At 39.9% G+C, this 20,814-nt stretch overlaps 1 protein-coding gene across 1 annotated transcript in view; it reads left to right on the top strand.

Moving 5' to 3' along the window:
* The window catches only part of COL15A1 (collagen type XV alpha 1 chain), a 196,740-nt gene extending 176,533 nt beyond the window's left edge, over positions 1 to 20,207 (top strand). Inside the window, exons 33-39 of the mRNA XM_036737445.1 lie at positions 677 to 741; positions 8,644 to 8,772; positions 9,182 to 9,241; positions 12,248 to 12,307; positions 12,766 to 12,951; positions 18,018 to 18,133; positions 18,991 to 20,207. Coding sequence (XP_036593340.1) covers positions 677 to 741; positions 8,644 to 8,772; positions 9,182 to 9,241; positions 12,248 to 12,307; positions 12,766 to 12,951; positions 18,018 to 18,133; positions 18,991 to 19,204 — 830 coding nt within the window. The 3' untranslated portion in view covers positions 19,205 to 20,207. The remainder of the gene's footprint in view (positions 1 to 676; positions 742 to 8,643; positions 8,773 to 9,181; positions 9,242 to 12,247; positions 12,308 to 12,765; positions 12,952 to 18,017; positions 18,134 to 18,990) is intronic.
* The last annotated feature ends 607 nt before the right edge of the window (positions 20,208 to 20,814 follow it).

The following is a 20,814-nucleotide window of genomic DNA, read 5'->3' as shown; positions in this document are numbered from 1 at the left end:
AGTTCCTTCAGATGATTTATTTGACCTGGCCTCAAGTCCTTACATTCTACTCATCACAGATTTAACAGGCCCATTAGTATGTTGTATAAGAAAGTCCTAACAGCACTGACAAGTTGCTCTTCTCAAAGTCCCATTGACAATTATCCAGAAAATCATTTTTCTGAATGTTTGTGATTTAATTTGGGATAGTCCGTTAAGACCTTTTTCTGTGTGCTGTTCTTGTTTCCCTCCAAGGAGTTGATGGGGGAAAAACTGGCAGAATGTTGGTGGGATAGTTGTATCTTATGGAGCATGCTCAGTTAGAATGTGACAAATGTCAATCCCATGAGGCTCAGCCAATTAAATTAAATGGGGGATAAATTAAACTGGGGGCAGGGGAGGGAAAGGAGAGAGAGAGGGAGAGAGAGAGAGAGAGGGAGAGAGAGAGAGAGAGAGAGAGAGAGAGAGAGAGAGAAAAGAAGAAGAAGAAGAAGAAGAAGAAGAAGAAGAAGAAGAAGAAGAAGAAGAAGAAGAAGAAGAAGAAGAAGAAGAAGAAGAAAGAGAAAGAAAGAGAGAGAAAGAAAGAGAGAGAGAAGGGAAGGAAGGAAGGAAGGAAGGAAGGAAGGAAGGAAGGAAGGAAGGAAGGAAGGAAGGAAGGAAGGAAGAAATGTAACATAATCTTTCTGTTTCATTTCAGCTGTGGCACTTCCAGGCCCACCTGGTCCTCCAGGCCAGCCAGGACGTCCAGGATCGAGAAACCTGGTCAGTTAACATTTATGCAATCAAAGAGAAAAACTGTATTTTTTGTCAGTGGGTCTACATTGAGAACGATTTCTATTGAAGAATGTCAAAAATATGCCTCCACTTGATGAGAAAATGACCAGAAGTTCCCAGAGTTCTAAAGTTGTCTTCCCATGACCATGACTTATTTCCTGGCTATTTCATTGATTTCTGGAGATGATGAACTTCTTTTTTTTTTAAATGACTCACCATACCCTTTATTTGTAGAAAATAGTGAATAATCATACACTGCCTGAGAAAAAAGGATAGTTTGCGGTTTAAATAAGTCATTCCATCCTGAAGCTTCTGTTTTGAAGATTTGGAATTAGAGCATCCTTGGATTTGCACCCTTAGGGCTGGAGGACTTGGCAGGCTTGAGATCAGTAGTCTTAGCAGCCTTGCAATCTCTGGGCTTCATGACCTTAGAACCAGACTTGTGATCTTGGTGTCAGACTTCATGACCTTGGAGTCAGTGGGCTTGGCAGCCTTGGGGTCAGTGGTTCTGGTGACCTTATAGTTGGGCTTCATGATACGAGGGTTAAGGTATTTGGTGCCAGTCCTAGAGACTGGATACTTGGTGGCCTTGGGGATCTTGGTCCTAAGGAATTTGGCCTTAGAGGCATTGGTCTTCAGGGACTTCATGGCATCTGCTTGGGCCTTGACGGCTTTGGCATTGCTGGCCTCATTCTTCTTCGGCCCCTTCTTGTTGTACTTCTTGGCGATGTGCATGTACCTTAGAAACCTGGGGCCAACCCTTTTCAGGGACTTGTGTTTATGTGATACAGGTTTTTTGCTGCCATTTCTGTTTCATTTTTGTGATTGGTTATGGATGGTATGGTTCTTAAACCTGGCCATCTTTATATCGCCAACCAGAAGTTGCCGAGAGAGAGAGAGGGAGAGGAAGAAGAGAATGGACTTCTCCTGGTAACAAACAAGATTATATATTTAGAACTTAAAGGTGATCTGTCTAATCCAGGGGTGGAGAACCTGTGGCCCCAAGGCCACATGTGGCCCTCTAGGTCCTCAAGTGAGGGCGTTTGACTAAATCCAAACTTCACAGAACAAATCCTTTTATGCACCAACCCTCTCATTTTACAGATGAGAAAACTAAGGTCCAAACAGCTCATAAAGTCATAGATTTAGAGCTAGAGGCCTCCCTCATCTTAAAGATGAGAAAAGTAGGATGAATTTATTTGCCCAGGGAAACACAGCTAGTATGTGGCTGAGACAGGTTTTGAACCCAGGTCTTTTGACTCTAAAGCCAGTATTTTTTGCACTATACCATGTACCATGGTATCACTCTGTTGCTATAAACCCATGAGGCTTATACATTTTCATGTTGTAGTAGAATATTATTTCAATTAATACAGTGCTGGAATTTCCATTTAAGCACAGTATAAGCAAAAAATTAAAACAGGCCTCCACTGAAATAGCCTGTGGAAAGAATTACATTAAACTCAATAACAAAAAGAAGGATTTGGTCTTTTATCCACAATGAACAATTATTTTAATAGATATTTGCAATTACCACACAGTTTTGTCTAGATTATTTCATTTGATTCTGTGGAGAAGACAGGAAAAAGTATTTTTATTGTCATTTCTCAGACATTGAGAGTGAGGATCATTGCGGTTGGGTGACCTGTCCAAAGATCCAAAGCTAGTAAATGAGGCCAGAGGGTGAATCCGGGCCTTCTGACTCCTAGTTTCTTGTTCTAACTGCTATACTGCTTCTCAAGGTTCTTTTGCCTTTATGATAGGCTCACAGGCTGAAGCAGCCTTTCCCAAGTAATCTTTTCTCTCTATGCAGAAAAGCTTCTCCTTTGATGTTGCTATCCATGTCCTTCAGCTTTGTGGCAACATAGAAAACATTATGATTTCTGCATCACCAACATTGTTGATCATAGGCTTCTTCTTATCAGTTTATGTCCACCTTTATGCCGCATTTGTGTCAACTTTGCTGACAGATTCTGAAGGAATATGACTTACCATTTCAAGAATTTTTTCTAAGATTCTTAAGGAGAGCATAGTTCCAAACCTATGTATTCTTTATGGTACTTCTCCGGGTCTCAATTTACGTGAGATCTCTTTAATGTTCTGTTTTTAACATAATTCCAGACACAAACATCAAAAATTATACCTTAAATGCTATAATGAGATTAAAATTTCTGAGTACTGTCCGTGTAATAAATCAGTTTCGTAAAGAACTGATTTTTATTATGATGTTTCATGTAACACTCTGGGTCACAAGTAGAAACATTCAGTCAGTCAGCCAACAAGCATTTATTATGGGCTTGCTAAGTGCCAGAGAGACAAAGAATGGCAAAAAACCAATCCATGCCCTCAAGGAGCTCAGTAACACTGGGATATGGGAAGACAGCAAAAATGCAGCCGTCATTCTACAGCTGAAAGATGCCTCAGAGGTCATTGAGTCTAATCCCTCATTGTTTATGAGACTTAGGGGGATTCAGTACTTGTCTAAAGTCACACAGGTAGCATCAGCTGCAGGATTTGAACCCAGCTACTCTGAGACTAGAGCCAATCTTTCACTCTATCACACTGCCTCCTGCTGTTAATTTGTTGTTATTCAGTCCCATCCAAACCCCATTTGGGGTTTTCTTGGCAAAGATACTGGAGGAGTTTGCCATTTCCTTCTCCAGATCATTTTACAGATGAGGAAAACTGAGGCAAACAGGGTTGAGTGACTTGCTCAGCATCACTCAGCTAAAAAGTGTCTGGGGTCAGATTTGAACTCAGGAAGAGGGGTCTTTCTGACTTCAGGACCTGCACTTTATCCAGTGTCCCCTAACTGCCCTGCTGTTAATTACCAGCCACTAATCCTACCTTCCACAGACGAGCTTAATAAAATGGCTTCCCAGTCTGTCTTTTGGCAAGCCCTTGGGGTCATATAAGCCTGAAATGATCATGAGGCCTCCAAAAATGAAAAAACTATGGAGAAACTATGTAAGAGCAAGAGGTAAACATGTGGAACTTTAAAAGCTCTAGGACATTGAAACTTTCTAATCACTTTAGGAACATCTGTTGCATACAGAACAGCTGATTTGTTCTCACTTGGTTTATTAAACTCAGGAGGAGCACTTGTAATGGGAGAAACATTACGAGATGAGACCAGTTTCATCAGCATTATAAAAGTGTTCAGAGATAAACTTTGTTCCCAAATGAGTTCTCTTTAAAAGCCACAGCATTATCCTGAAGTTTGGGGATTGGTTGATTGCTTTCCAGCGCCACCTCACTTTGAAGTGGCAAAGCCACCCTTCCAAAAATACACATGGCTCAGTCCTACATTTTGCTTATTGCCGTCTTTTGCTTTCTCAATTTGGATGGGGCTGGCCATAGAGTTGCCCTCGGATCTTTTGATAGAACAATGCAAATAAAATCTGGTCTGGGTACTCTAATAGATTGCTTCCCTGCCCAGCAGAATCAGTAGAGAATTTGTCCAAGAATTCTTGTAAGAGGCAGCCAGACCATTTAATGGAACACCAGTGTTGGGCTTGCAGTCAGTAAGACCCAAATTCAAATCCTACCATAGACACTATGTGACCCTGGACAAGTCACTTAAATTGTCTCAGCCTCCTCAGTTTCCTCACCCATAAGATGAGAAGGGTTGGACTCAATGCTCTTCAAGGTCCCATTTCATTTCTGAACCAACTATCCTGTCCCAAGATGCCGTAGTATAAATGAAGCAATGTTGTGCTGATTCAGTACAATGTTTTCTGCTCGCCGTTTTGAAGCCATGTATAGATCTCCATTATCTTTTAAGTTTTCGAAAAGCTTTCTTAAGCTGCTTCCCTTCGCTTTTCACTAGATCAGTTACACGGCTTCCAGTAATTGACAGGTTTGGGTTTGTAGATACATTCTGTCGCATGTTTCATATACATACATTTTGACGAGCTACAGGAACGTGATCTCAACATTTCAGTGAATGCCCTTGAACCCTGGAGAATCATTGTACTAGCCTGTTTGGCATGACTTCAGCGAGGTACCACCAGAACGAAATGCTGCTCTCTAATACTAGTGCACTGAATAAGATGTGAGTGCGCTGCACTAAAAGCCTCCATCCCCACATGCTGCAGAGCTGTTCTTTAGTGTGGCACAGTGATATCCTTAGAGATTACTTAGGTGTATTCAGGTAGTTGCCCATACATTTACTGCCGAGCTGTTTTAGCTTTTAAAAAAAAAAATCTATCTCACAGCTTCCTCTTTCCTCTGCTGTCAGAACGCCTGCTGCCTCAATTCCCATTTCTAATCTTTGCCCAGGCTTCTGCTGTGTGGGGCTTCTGGTATTTGGCGCACAATTTCCTCTCTGATTTTCTATTTTTCTTCTTGCTTGACTTTTCTATCTCCTTTTTTTTATTTTTGTTTCATTCTATGATATTTTTCGGGGAAGGACAGTCAGGTTTCTATTGTTGTTTTGGTTTGGTTTGGGCCTTTGGGGAGTCAGAGGCTTGACTTTCACAGCCATCACTGCAGTGATGTATCCTTCCTCGAGGTCAACAAAAAAAATGTCAGATGGATTCATCAGGTCTTTGGCTCTTCTTGACTAGTTTCAAGTTGCCTTGCTGCTCAGGCATACTTTCTTTGCTGCCAGAGATAATGGCTTTTTTTTAACTTTTGAATCACTGCTATTCTATAAGCTTAAGTCTTGGGAGATAGCATGGAAAAAAACCCTGCATTTGGAATCAGAGGCCCGGGATTTAAATGCCAGTTCTGCTAACTTGCTACCTGTGTTAACTGGAGCACAATCATTTCTCCTTTGTAGGCCTCATTTTCCTCATCAATAAGATGAGAGGATTGGATAAAATAAATTCTTGCAGCTCCAAAACTATGATTCTATGATCTGAAACCCGATCTCTAAGTTAAATACATCTTTCCTATATTTTCTGTACAAATTAGGAGCAAACAAACTTTTTTCTGTTGAAGAATCAGTGTCTCACAGTAAAAATTTAATAAGGATTTTACAACTTAATTTGCTTACAGATATTTTGGAGGGAACAGCAAACACAATTGGAGAAAAATAAAAAAGCTTCAATGTAATGACTATTCTAAATTTAGAACAGGAAACATAAAACTTCATCGAATATGTAAAATAATATGAAAAGGTATACTTGAATCCTATTGAAACATCACATCATGAGGAAATAGAGGAAGGAAAAGGGCTTGGCAACCCAATCAACCAAGAGACAAGGAAGGAAAAACACTGAATGGAAAAAGAGGAGAATCGTCATTTTTTTATTTTAGAATCATAAATTGGCAAAGTCGGAAATGTCCTTATCCATGCAGTCTAACTTTCTACCAGACGCACATCCCCTTGATAACATCCCTGTGCTTAAGACCTTCCAACAGCAGGTTTGTCACTAGTTTCAGAAGGCAGACGGCACTATTGTCGGACAGCTTTTATTCCTGGAGAATTATTCCTTACATTGAACTGAAATTTGCTTCAATGTTGCTCTTGACTTTGTCCTCTGTCGCAAAAAAAGGCTGAAGCTCCTCCCTATAAAGGCAGCAGTCATATTCCCCCTACGTCTTTTCTTCTCCAGACCCAACGTCCCTACTTCCTTCAGCTATCTTACACGGCATGTGTTCTCTATATTTTACCGTACTGATCCTCCTTCTCTGGATCCAATCCAGCGCGTTAAAGTCCTGCTTATAATTAAAGTGGAAACAGTAGCCCAGAAGGGGTATCTATCCAATACAAGGTCCAATGTGACAGAGACATTATATTTCTGTTAATTTAGTCTAAGGGAGAGCTATGGGTCACTGTCTTCTAACTATCCACAGAATTCTTCATGTCCCAGCCCCAACTTTGCAGGGTTTGCTTCGTTTTCTCCCACTCAATAATCTGTGAAAATTGCTTGCTCTCCCACCCAAACCTGTTTCTATGAAACATCCTTCTCATCATTAGCATCATCATACCTCATATTTTTATGGTGCTATAATATCTCCTTTGATCCATGTAATAAATAGTCTTATGGAGTAGGGAAAGCAGGCAATTCTGTCACCATTTTGCATATGAGTAAATAAAAGGGAGGTTAAATCATTCACTTAACTGGTTATCAGCAGAGCTGAATTTAAAAGCTTCAATGTCCTTTCCAAAAATTCTACTCAATTCAGCATTTACCTACTACGCACCACGTATTCTTCTACTGCTAAGGATGTGAAGCCACCCCCTCCCCCACACCAAAAAAGCCAGTCCCTTCACTCTAAGAACTTACATGGCGGGGAGGGAGGTGGTTAGTTAGTATATACACATGTAGAGGTAAATTAATACAAATTATTTTAGGGGAGAGGGAGAAATACCAAGTGGGTGACTCAGAAAAGAGATCCCGTAATAGGCATCAGAATTCCTGTACAGGGTGAAAAGTTATAAGAAGGTCCTTTCCTTATCTAAGGTTCTTGTAGCCTTTACCTCTCATTGTAGGCCTTAGGCCAGAAAAAAATTGGTTGTTGTCCTTTGTTCTCCAAGGGGACCAAAATGACATCACTATGCTAGAGTCAAGTTTCAGTGTGTCTGACTGTGGCTGATCAAACCAATATGAGCTCAGAATGCTCTTCCACAGGTCAGACAAAAATAGTCCCTGGGAACATTTGGGATGGATACTCTAAACTTGTGCATCCTGCATGTCCTTTGAGTTGTTTTAAATCTGCTTTGCTCATAGAGCACAGCGTCTTCTCTGATGTGGGAACCCCATGCTGAGTGGTCCTGTGCCAGTCTTTCCCATGTCACACAATCAATTCCAAAGTTCTTAAGAGAGACCTTGAGAGTATCCTTGTATTGCTTCTTCTGACCACCATGTGAACACTTACCCTGTGTGAGTTCTCCATAAAATAGTTTTTTAGGCAGATGTACCGAACAACATGGCCAGCCCATCAGAGTTGCACTCTATGAAGCAGAGTTTGAATGCTTGGCAGTTTAGTTCAAGTAAGGACCTCAGAGCCTGGTACCTTATCCTGCCAGGTGATTTTCAGAATCTTCCCAAGACAATTCAAATGGAAGGGATTCAGTTTCCTGGCATGGCACTGGTAGACTGTCCAGGTTTCACAGGCATACAACAATGAGGTCAGCACCGTGGCTCTGTAGACCTTCAGTTTGATAGTCAGTCTAATATTAACCTCTTCTCTACCATACTTTCATCTGGAGCCTCCCAAACACTGAGCTAGCTCTGGCAATGTGCGCATCAACCTCATTATCAATGTGTACATCCCTGGAAAGTATACGACCAAGAACGGCAGGTAACTACAGATAATGTGCCTAGGAAGCATAATGACTGACTTTAAACTGCTTCCTCCAGGATAGATAGCAACAGTTTCTAGGACTTTGAGAATTAGTATTTAAATACCTTCCGCTCTTTTCCCTACTATAGGCCTTTTCTAGGCATATATCCATAACTATATTTTTCTTTTCATATTTCTTTGTGTTTTTCTCCTCTGTTGCATTTCCCTGGTGATATTCTCACCAATTTCAACTTTAATGTGTTTAGAACTCTTCAGTAGTAACCTTGTTCATAGAGCTTAATAATTACATAGTACCTCAATATCTCTGGAGTAGAAATAAAAATCTACCACTAAAGTCTAATACTTTTATATAAAATATCAGAAATTAATGAAATTTTATTAGTGGAAATGACATTAAGGAACAGGCACTAACACCTCCTTTGCTGCTGCACCCAAAGGACCGTAGGACCTTTCCATAAGCCTCACAGCTGAAACCTTCCATATGTGCTATCTCTGACGTTACAATGTGAACTCCAACATAGCGAATGCTTATAAATGCTTGTTTCGTTTATTCATTCCTTCATACACACTCTCAAATTTTATAGAAGAATGTGGTTGTTACTGTTTGACATGTTTTCTTTTAATGTCCTACAGGTGACAACATTTGGAAATATTGAAAGTATGATGCAAAATGCTCATTTGGTGATAGAAGGCACACTCATCTATTTAAGTGAAAGTACAGAATTTTTTATACGTGTAAGAAATGGATGGAAAAAATTGCAGGTAATTATGTTTACACTTTCCCTTTTCCTTTCAATGACATAGTTACAATACCTATAATCTAAAAGGAAAACCTTGGTCCTGTGAATTTTATTTACAACATTTTTAATAGAAAGGTAGAATAGTCTTGTGGATAGAGAGCCAGCCTTGATGTGAAGAGGACTTGGGTTCACATCCTGCTTCTGACATATAATAGCTACGTGATGGAAATGATTTAATATTTGAGTACCCTCAGCAATGCACCAGGGCTGTCTATTGAAGAGATAGGGCCAATTTGACTTGTTAGAAGGATTTCCTCACCTAGAATTTGCCTATACCAGTGAAATCGCAGTTCCCTATCCCTGTCGTATATGTGCACGTGTATGTATAGTTTTCATTTTGTGCTTATTTTCTTCATCATTTTATATTTCAGCTTGGAGATCTTATTCCCATTCCTGCTGATAGCCCACCACCTCCTGCATTTTCCAGCAATGTAAGTATAAATAGTTGGTAGTAAAACAGACATAAGTCTAGATATGGATACAGATAGATAAACACTGAGTCACCATATTGCAGTCTTTCCAGTTATATGGCTTACTTTATGGCTTATTTGATTATGCAGAACACGGACCAGAATATAGATGAAAATAATTGAATTAGATGTGCCATGGACAGTTGAAAGTCCATCAAACCACCTAGAACTGGAACTTTGAAGGAACAATATTAGAACTAAAAGGGACCTAAGAGATCATCTAATCCAATCCCTTCGTTTTACAGATAAGGGAGGTGAGACTCAAAAAAATAAAAATTTCTTGCCCAAGGTTGTAGAGAGAGTGGCAGTAGACAGAGTCCAAGCTAGGTGGTGCAGTGGATAGAGAGCCAAGCCTGGAAGTAGGAAGACTCATCTTCCTGAGTTCAAATGTGGCCTCAGACACTTACTAGATGGGTGATCCTGGGAAATTTCACTTAACCCTGTTTGCCTCAGTTTCCTCATCGGTAAAAATGAGTTGGGGAAAGAAATGGCAAACTACTCTTGTATCTTTGCCAAGAAGACCCCAAATGGGGTCATGAAGAGTCAGACATGACTGAAAATGACTGAACAACAGCACCAATTTCTGACTCCAAATCTGATGTTCTTTCCACTATATGTAGTTACTTGTTTATCTGTTTTAGGGAGGGGCAGTATCTGTATTTGTCATTTCACTGGTGTAGAAAGCTTCTGGTATGGAAACCTCACTCTACCAATTTAAAACAGCAACTTGTCTGTAACTTACAGTACTGTTTGGGGCTCTGAAAAATTAAGTTACTTGCCATGGTTACACAGCAAATAAATATCAGTGGCAGGGCTTGAATCCAAGCCTTTTTGACTTCAGGACAGGCCCTTTAACCTCCACACCAATGCTGCCTCTCATAGCCTCATCATAATTCACTACACTCCTTCCAAATAAGGAAAGTTTTATATTCCTCTTCATCTCCATGATAACTCATATTTTTGTAGTGCTTTGGTTTACAAAATGATTTATACACATCATCTCTTTTCATTGATAGTAAAGCATTTATGAAGCACTTAATAGGTACCAGATATTATGTTAATTGTGAAGATACAAATAAAGGCCAAAAAAAAAGATGTTTGTGCCTTCGATGAGCCTGTAATCTAATGAGGCGGACGATATTCAGATGACTTTGTACATACAAGATATATAACGTAAAACTAGAAGATAACCTCAGAGGGAATCGGGCTGCGGGGAGGGAGGGGAGCAGGTATAGAAGGGACCAGGAAAAGCTTTCTGAAGAAGGTGCTATTTGAGCTAAGTTGTAAAGGAAACCAGGGAAGCTAAGAGATGGGAGGTGAGGAGGGATAGCATTCCAAGCATGGAGAGTCGCTAATACAAACGAATAGAATCAAAATATGAAATTGTGTGTGCGAAGCAGTAAGCAGTCAGGATAACTGTGTTGTAGAGTAAGTAGAAGGGTATAAAATGAAGGAGTGGACAGATAAAAAGGAACCAGCTTGTGCCAAACAATATTTTTATTTGATCCTAGGAATAACAGGGAATCACTGGAGTTTATTGAGCAGGAAGAGATGTTGTGGTCCAACCTGTGATTTAGAAAAATCACTTTGGCCGCTGAGTGGGGGATAGAATGGAAAGGGAAGAAACTTGAGGGAGGTGACCAATCGGAAGGCTATTACAGTAGTCCTCATTGGAGCTGATGAACACCTGTGCGAGGGTGGTAGTTGTATGAGTAGAGGACATATATGGAAGATGCTTTAAGGTAGAAATGACAAGATTTTACAACAGATTGGATATGTGGAGGGAGTGTGAGTCAGGTGTTGGCCATGGCATCAGCTCTACAAGCCCGGTTCACTGGAAGGATGGTGGCACCCTTATTAGATTGCAAGTTTCTTGAGGGCACATACCACGTTTTTTGCCTTTCTTTATATCTCCGCAACAGTAATAGGGAAATTAGGAAGCAGGGGAAGGTTTTTAGGGAAAGCCAGTGAGTTCTATTTGGAGATGGTTATAAATCTGTCCATCCGGTGTTTATTGAGCGCCTAGTACGTATCCAACATTATATTATCTTAAATCTCTACAACCCCCCCCTCCCTGTTATTATTGTTTAATATTAATTGCCGAGTCCAGAGAGCACTGTGTCCCAAAGTAACATACACGTTATATGACCAATCACTCATTTACTTAAGTATATATCAGCTCATATCTGCTGTATTCAGTTCTGGATACTCCCTTCTAAGGAAGTCATTAACAAAGCAGAGCAAATCTGGAGAAGAGAAACTGGACTGATAAAGCATTATTTGATTCAATTAAACATACATTTGTTATATGCACACTTACTTGTTGCTATTCATCTTCATTTTCAAAGAGGACCAATGATACCAGGAGGGTCATGTCTTGACTAGCAGGTGAATTGGATTTAAGTGAGACACAACTGTGCAAAGTCATCAGCCTCACTGTCTCCTCCTCACTGGAGTCCAGTGGCAAGACTTGCCTCCATTCTTCCCTGGCCTTAATCACTGAATGGGCATTGCCTCAGACAAACTGAGACCTGGCAAAGACCTTAGCTTAAAAAGGCCAAGGTCTCCCACTGTATCCAGGACCATCACCAGCTATCCTGACCTATGTCTTGCCACTGGATTCCAATGCATATTATTGTCAGCACTAGGTGTACAAAAATAAATACAGTAGCTGCATTACGGCCATCACGTGAATCATGTGAACTCTACAGATCAAATACGGGGTCAAATCTCAACTCCATCTGTGGGGTCTTGAGCTAGTCATATAACTGTTCTTATTAATAATATGGAATATGAGGTAACTTATCAGACATAGTCAAGCATTATCTGTTGACTTAATGGGAATGGAGAAGTAGAATAAAGGGGAAATGATTGGTGTAAAATTGCTTTTAAAATCAATAAAACTTTAAAAAAAATTAAGACAAAATGGTGATACAAACACATTTAATTCTGTCTTTTAAATGGCAGGTTCAGCAACCTCTACCTCCACCAATTTCAGTTTCAAATGCCAATTATGAGAAACCAGCAGTAAGTATGTGTGTTTAAGAACTGTCGGCTTGCTGTATCCATGACATGGCTTTTCTCCCCCTGCCATCTTGAAATAACTCCATTCCCTTTCCAACAATAGAACAAATATAATGAGTAATTCAGCATGGCTCCCCTTTTACAGCTCTGCTAAAACATAAATGAAATCAATTCAAATAGTGTCACCCCTGGTTGTATGCAAATGCCAGGCTTGGCCGTGAAAAGCCTGGAATGAAATAATGAAAATATTATAAGTCAGAACTGAAATGCTGTGAAGAGGGAAGATTCTGAAAGGAAACCTAGCTTTGATGTTTCCACAGCCCATACATATAGTCGGTTCCGGGTCTCACAATCAAGAGCAAAAAATTGACCCTCGTTTTTAAAGGAATAAAAACTGTGGCTGTCAGTACTAGAGCCCAGCTGTGTATTCTCTAAACTTGAATTTCTTTTTGGCTCTTCAGCTTCGCCTCGTTGCTTTGAATATGCCATTTTCTGGGGACATTAGAGCCGATTTCCAGTGCTTCCAGCAGGCCCAGGCTGCCGGTTTATTGTCCACTTATAGGGCTTTCTTATCATCCCATTTACAAGATCTGTCCACAATTGTAAGAAAAGCAGACAGCTACAGCCTGCCAATAGTTAACCTTAAGGTAAGAGTGAACCTTGTTTTGCCTGTTGTTTCTACGAAATCTTTGCTACTAAACCCTAAAGCCACTATCCCAGAGAGTTTCTTCTCTTTTCTCTCTTGTGCTACCCACCCCCCACTCACACTGTACCTAAATCCTAAATTTAATCGGACAATTCAATCAACATTTGCCAAACACCTTCTTTGTGCCAGGTGCTAGAAATATGAAGATAGAAAAAAAAAACTTAGCGCCCCTGTCCTCAAGGAGCTTATAATATATTAGAAGGTGGTGAGGGAAAGAATATGATACATACACAAGTATGGTACAAGGTATCATAGGAGTGCTATCTAGGCAGAGTGCTTTAAGAAAATGCAAAAAGGGAGAAATCATTTTCCTCAAGGGAATCAGGAAAGATTTGTAGAGGAGGTGGCCCTTGAAAGAAAGAGGATTTGATATGAGAGGGCACGTAATGCAGGCATAGAGTTTGGACAACATGTACAGACAGAGGTGGAATGATGAAGGACAGAATCAGGGAATAGCTGAAAGTCCAGTTTGTCTGGTATTTCAGTCAGTCCTCCTTCCTTTAATTCAACTCAGAACAAAGGAATGAATAGAAAGAGTAAAATGAGTCAAAGTAAGCTAGAGTGCTTAAGATGGTAGAGTTTATTTAAATTTAGAGATAGTCTTTGTCATTGTTCCTTTTGACCCTGTCTGAGGAGCCTGGCCAGTCACCTTATTGGCCCCTTAAACCTCAGTAGGAGTGAGTGGGAATTTAGAGCTCTTTGAACTGTGCAAAATAACTGTTAAAAAAAATCTTTGAAGGGGTAAATTCACACTCCAAGCATGATCACAGACACTCTGACTGCCTTCGGGGGTGGCACACCAAAGTAAAAAAAGCAACAACACTTCCATCTCCTTGAGTTTTTCTGAGGACTAGCCCCAGCCTTGTGACCTGGGTGCTACAGCCCAGGTGGGTGAACATGTTTCACAAGAAAGAGAAAAACCAGAGAAAAGGCATTTTTTTCAAGAGCCTCCCAAAGAAACCAAGAAGCAAAGTAGTAGAGTGGAGCGGCAGAGCCCTGGACATGGAAATCAGAAAGATTGAGTTCAAATCCATCTCAAACACTCATTAGCTATATGCTGCAGGGCAAGTCCTTTAACCTATTTCAGACTCAGTTTCCTCATCTATTTCTCACTCAGCGTTCAAGCCCGTTTGCCCAAGACTCTCCTCATTGGTAAGGAATGATGACTTTGATGTTCTGAGGGGCAGAATAGGTAAGAGCTTGAGAAAGGAGAAATCATAAAGCTTCCAATTTTGAGAGAAGGCACAAAAGATTCCAAAGTCTCTGAAAGAAGAGAAAGAATCCTGAAGAAGCTACCTTAAAGGCAACTTTCACGCAGGTCTGGAGAGTAGAGAATCCTCCATCAACGAGAAGAGTCTTATGCAAATGGAATTGAGCCCTGGGTTACATTAAAAATAGGGGGTTTGGATTTAAAAATCTCGGAGGTCTCTTCTTGCTCTAAATCTGCAATCTTATGAACAGTAGTTCTCAGGGTTTTGTTTTTTTTTTTTTTTTTTTTTTGCCAGGAAGTACTTCCCATCCGTACTGTATTCCATTTTCTGGGTTCAACCAGTATAGGGGTAAAAGTTGACTCTAAATTGGGTTACATAAGAGGAGAAGAAGCCATTCTCTCACCGAAAAGATATTTGTGGCCCCTCAGACAGTTTTTTTTTTAATTTCTGGTTTTATTTTTTAAAATCGTTTAACAAGAACAATAATCAACTTTAAGTTCAAATGAACAAAAAGTATTTTAAATGGATTAATTTACAACAAAATCTTCTACTTTAGCTATACTATTAATTATTAGTAATTAATACTATTAACCCTATTGTATAGGTGCAAGGAGGTCGATAAGCTCCAATTTAGACATCAGATTTGCATAATATATTTTTCCTGCATTTGGTGGCACAAAAATATATGTTATCTAACTCCTAATAAGACAACTACCTAAGAGTTATACAAAGAATAGTCACAGGAATGACCTGAAATTCCCTTTCCAAGTTCACTCTTGAATTTTGTTCAAGGGGCCAGGCCCAAGAGGCAGTTAGTTGGTGCAGTGCCTCAATCTGGCCTCATATACTTACTAGCTGTATGACCCTGGGCAAGTCACTTAACCGCTGCCTATCCTAATTTCCTCAACTGTAAAATGGGGGGTGATAATAGCAGCACCCTCACAGGGCTGTGAGGATCAAATGAGGTAAAAATTATAAAGTATTGGGGCAGCTAGGTGGCACAGTGAGTAGAGCACCAGCCCTGGAGTCAGAAGGACCTGAGTTCAAATCCAGCCTCAGACACTTGACACACTTACTAGCTGTGTGACCTTGGGCAAGTCACTTAACCCCAACTGCCCTGCCTTGTGCCTAGCACATGTTAAGTGCTTCATAAATGTTTTCTTCCTTCCTTCCTTCCTTCCTTCCTTCCTTCCTTCCTTCCTTCCTTCCTTCCTTTCTTCCTTCCTTCCTTCCTTCCTTCCTTCCTTCCTTCCTGTCTGTTGCAACAATTCAGCTAGCAGCTGCTGTGGGGGGTGAAAGACCAAAACAAGCCCAACAACAAGAATGCTGCCAGCACAAGTTCTTTTGATCTGCTTTACTAAGGAAAGTAACATTAGCGGGTTAACAATCTTATTTCAATCCAACATACAAATATCATTCACATAGTTCAGGGGAAAAAACCAGCACCCTGAACTTCAGAGCAAATACAAACAAATTACAAAGATACATTATAAACAGAACAAATACAATTCATGGTTACCAAAAAGGCATCAACATCTGGGTTCACAGGCTGGAGGACTCTTAACCACAGCTGCCCAGAGTCTCCACACCAGCACTCCTCCAAGAGTGAGAGGCCCAGCAAACAGCTCTGTTCTCTCTTTTTATACACTCTTTAGCCATATCAAACATCATCTGAGTACCCAGAACTTAGGCTCCTACTATTGGCTCTGGTCTTAGCAACTCCCCTTAGGGCCCTGAGGGCTTCACGCCCGCATAGACTTAGCACTTAGTAGTTAGAGGTTTGGGCCTGGGGCTTTGCACCTAGTCAGACTCAATCAAAGAGACTTAATTAATTTATCATTCTAAAACAGTAAGAAAGTCCCGCCTTAGTTATCAATGCACTATCCTAAGCAAAACAACCAAAATGACAAAGCTTGCCCTTAGCATTACGCCACTTATGGCAAAGTAATTGTCTTGGAATGTTCTCCCATCCCACATCATCTCTGTGCCTACCAAAACAGTGTTAATACGATTTAAAAAAATAACCCATACTAAAGTGTATCCCAACAGTAGCTGGAAATCAGAGGAGATGCTCAGAGTCCTTCCCCCTCACTCTTATCTCTAGTAACCTAAGTTTATTTTAATAGTGAGCTTCAAAAGAAAACCAACCTAAAGAAACTATGTCAGTTGCAGGGATTTCAGGTAGAAATGATAGACAATTATCATAGCAGGTCCTGGGCAAGATGGGACAGGTTAAGAGAGTCTAGGACTGTGAATTTCTTTAGACCACAGTGTCTTTGATCCCAAGGATCTGAATAGCCAAGAGGCCTGGATGGTGAGGGAATGTGGAATAATGGGAAGAATGATAGACTTGGAATTAGTTGACTCGAGTTTGAGTCTCAGCTATAATGTTTATTAGCCATGTGACGCTGGGCATGTCCCTCAACGTCTCTGAGTCTTTGATTCTTCATCTGTGATTTGAGGATAAGAACACAGACTATTTACCTTAAGAAGCTGTCTTAAGGAAAGTTAATTGTCAACTTCAAATTCTACATACTTATTATTAAGTACTATAGGAAAGGAGTGCGAAACCCATCAAGTTTAGATGGAGAAGCAAAATCCAGGAAATTAGCGCAAATAGGGAGGAAGTGGACGGGTAGGAGAACTCCTTATTCTCTGCCCTGAAGATGTCACTGTTGTTGCTGTCTGTCCTGAGGACCATGACATGAGGGATGTGATGCCGTGACATGTGAGTGAATCGGATTTAAGTGAGGCAGGGCTGTTTAAAGTCACCAGCCTCACTCTCTCCTCCAGAGCCATCTGAGTCCAGTGGCCAGGTACAGATCAGCACAACTGGAGATGGCCCCTGACACAGTGGGAGACCTGACCTTTTTAAGCTAAGGTCTTTCCCAGGTCTCAGTTTGACTGAGGCAACACCCATTCAATGATTAAGGCTAGGTAAGAAATGAAACAAAGAATGGTCTCTTTTGCCTAGTTCAAAAAAAAAAATCCATCTGGGAGGGGAAGACTCTCAGGGTTTCTAGCCAAAATAGAAACAGTTTCTAGTTATAGTCACTATGAGCCATGGGGGGGGGGGGGGGGCGGGGCGGAGAGGAACAAACAGTAACCAAGTAGGGCTTAGCAATTAGTACAAGTTAGAAATTTGCACAAATAGGGAGGAAGTGGGTGGGTAGGGAAATTCTTTATTCTCTTGCCTGAAGATATACTATTAGGTGAACAGTCAGTGACTAACAAGGTGTGTATTTTTAGTCAGTCAGTCAACAAACATCTATTAAACACTCACTTTGTGCCAATTAAGCAGTTGGAGATGCTGGGAAAGGCAAATACCCAGCCCCTGCTCTCAAAAAGTCCACGTTCTAATGAGGGATACAGCATACAAACACTGTATATCTGCAAGAGGTATTCAGAGTAGAAGAAGGTAATCTCAGAGGGAGGGGAAGGCCCCTTGCAGAAGGTAGGACTTGAGCTGAATCTTAAAGGAAGCCAGGAAAACCAGTGGGCAGAGCTGAGCAGGGAGAGCATTCTGGAGAGTCGAGCAAGAGAGATAAGCCTTGCAGGGAGCGCCAGAAGCCACATCATGACAGGTTGGTAAAAGAAACAGCTTTTGACAGACAGGAGCCTCTAGAATCCTTCAGATCTAAAGCACTCCAAATCTTACTAGAAACAGGTCATAGTGCGCTTCTGCATTGTAATAGTCAGAGTACCGTGAGAGCTTCTGAAAATCAATCCTTATACCGTGCTATTAAAACTCAAAGTTAAGCTCCAAATGTTAAAACATCGCTTTGGATTTCTGCAGGGAGAAGTACTTTTCAATAATTGGGAGTCCATTTTTTCTGGCCATGGAGGTCAATTCAGTAACCACGTTCCAATATATTCCTTTGATGGCCGGAATGTTATGACAGACCCATCGTGGTAAGTGCTTTTTATACTGAGAAGCCCTAACAAATACATTAAATGCTATTTTATCTGGCATTCGATCAATTGGACAGCTGTATCAGTTAGCACTTTGGAGTTTGTCTGGTACAAGGACAAGTGATGTTTATAAAGACAATCGTAGATTTTGAACTATAGGGTTGAAGGTCTTCCTCATTTTACAGATGAGGAAACTGAGTCTCAAAGAGATTCAATGGCTTACTTGGGATAGTTAATAGCATAACCAGTATTTGAACACAAATCCTCAGTTATCAAATTGAATCTCTTTTCTCTGCACCATGCTAAACATTGTAAGATCTCAAAGTGACTTGATTAAAGGGGAAAAAAATCACCATGATGGTCTTAATGTACATTACATTTCATTCGTAAATTTTACTCAAGTGGGTCTATAATCTTACTACCATAGATGACAATGACAATTAAAGTGACAAAAACAAAGAGCACCATGATGTTAAAAATGACTAAAACACCTTAAAATGAATTGATAAAAGTGTTTCACATTAAATATTTTAACATAATGATTTCATTTTTTGTATAAAACTATTTTTCCTTCATTTAAGGGGGTGAGCCTTTCTTCTTGGGAAGCCTATATTTGGATTAACAAAATGTAGTATATTCAACATGGTTTCAGTTCTGTGTATTTGATGAAATGCTAATCTTTTGAAAATTGCTAATCCTCATAGAAATCTATTATATATGTACATGTATAGAGTATACATATACATACATACATATGGATAGTTGAGAATTTAATATAGCTTTGCCTTAGCCTTCAAGATGTCTATTCACTGATAAAGCACCATTTCTAGAAATAACTGTACAAAATTCTCCTATAGGCCTCAGAAGGTAATATGGCATGGCTCCAACACAAATGGAATTCGACTGGTAAGCAACTACTGTGAAGCATGGAGAACAGCAGATATAGCTGTAACAGGAAACGCATCACCACTGAGCACAGGAAAAATCCTGGATCAAAAAACCTATAGTTGCGCTAATAAGCTCATTGTTTTATGTATTGAAAACAGCTTTATGACTGATGTAAGAAAATGATGACCATCTACCCTACTGAAGAAATCTACAATTTTATTACCTAAAAAGTGGACACTGAAATTTGATTTTTAATGATGTATATATTGCATTTTTAATTGCACATTTATAACTAAAGTAACCAAAGAAAACATACCTCAGTACACTCAGTACTAAAAACATAGAAAGAACTCAGATAAAAGACAAAATCTGATGTATACTTTGGTGCTAGGATCTGCAAGGATTCCCCAAGTGGTGTGACAAGAAAACATCTTTGCACACATCAATAACAAGTGTGTAAATCAATGTAGGCACAGAAATGTGCCCATGCAATATCACAGCTGCTTTCACGCCACTGTTTCCTCAAGAAAGCGGTTTTCTCATTTTAACTGTCTCTGCTGAGTGTCAGATGCTCTTCATGTTTTCTTAACAAAATTTTAGCAACAATATCCCATTTTAAGTTATGTGTGAACCAAATGTTTCATTCCTTATCGTGCACCCATCATTTATAACTGCTATTGTTCACAAAGAGTGGGGAAAACCCTAAAAATGAACTAATTTTTATTCTTAAATGCTATCAGTAAGTATTCATTTTCTTCAACAGAATTACCGATTTGCCATCATATTTTAGCAGGCTTACTTTTTCAAATAATCATAGCTTAGTGTGGCATTTGTTCATGTACCATAACCGAACTGACTTGCTGGAAAAGTTGAAATTCCAAAGCATCTTGGATGAGAAATGTGACTATAAATAGATGTTGCCTGACTCCTTTAAAAATGATTTTGTGACTTGTATTTGACAACTCTTGAATTGTAATACTTTTAGCAAAATGAGAATTTACACGCAAGTTATTTTGCTGGTAAACATACATACACATATAGATATATGGATACATAAAATTTTGTTTTATTTTTCCATCTGAATTAACATAAAAACATTTTTTCCAAGATTATCCTATGTTCTCTCCAAATATCATATTTTCATTGTTATGATATGGAAATAAACTTTTGAGGGGTTTTCAAACCACATGGAACTGTGTACTTGTGGAGCTCAAAAACCCCAGAGGGCAAAAGCTCAAGTAGATCTGCTATCTTCTCCAGATGCATATTCCTTCTATCTTTGCAGCTCACAACCTATCCATGGCCACCTATCCTAAGTGACTCCTGTCCACGTTGTCCCATAAGTTCTGCGTGTGAGGACTCCCCAACCATCCTGGGAGCATTTCTCCCAATTATCACAATTATACCAATGGAACACATGGGTTGCCTATCTCTATTCTCGTTATGTAATTAGCCCATCATCTTTTGTGATCATACATTTCCAATTTTGTTATGTGTTGGTAAACAGTACAATTTTTGGAGTAAAGTGCCTCATGACTTTCAGCCACACTGCATTTCTCCAAATCTCTTGGGATTTCCCCTACTTAGGACTCACTGAGATGAAAAAGATACTTCCAGATCTGATGGTTTTCTGATAAACAAAGGTCAGCAGGTAAAAATATAGAGAATAAAATGCAGGAAAATTCTATTCTAACATGTCTTCCTAGAAAAAGTCTCTGCAACTACCCACATATTCAAAGCTCTCTCAGTGCCAGCTTCCTTCACAGGCATTGTGTAGAAAGGTGAAATTATGA

Source organism: Trichosurus vulpecula, chromosome 9, assembly GCF_011100635.1.
Source record: "Trichosurus vulpecula isolate mTriVul1 chromosome 9, mTriVul1.pri, whole genome shotgun sequence".
NCBI classification, from domain to species: domain Eukaryota; kingdom Metazoa; phylum Chordata; class Mammalia; order Diprotodontia; family Phalangeridae; genus Trichosurus; species Trichosurus vulpecula.
This window is presented reverse-complemented; position numbering and strand designations above follow the sequence as displayed.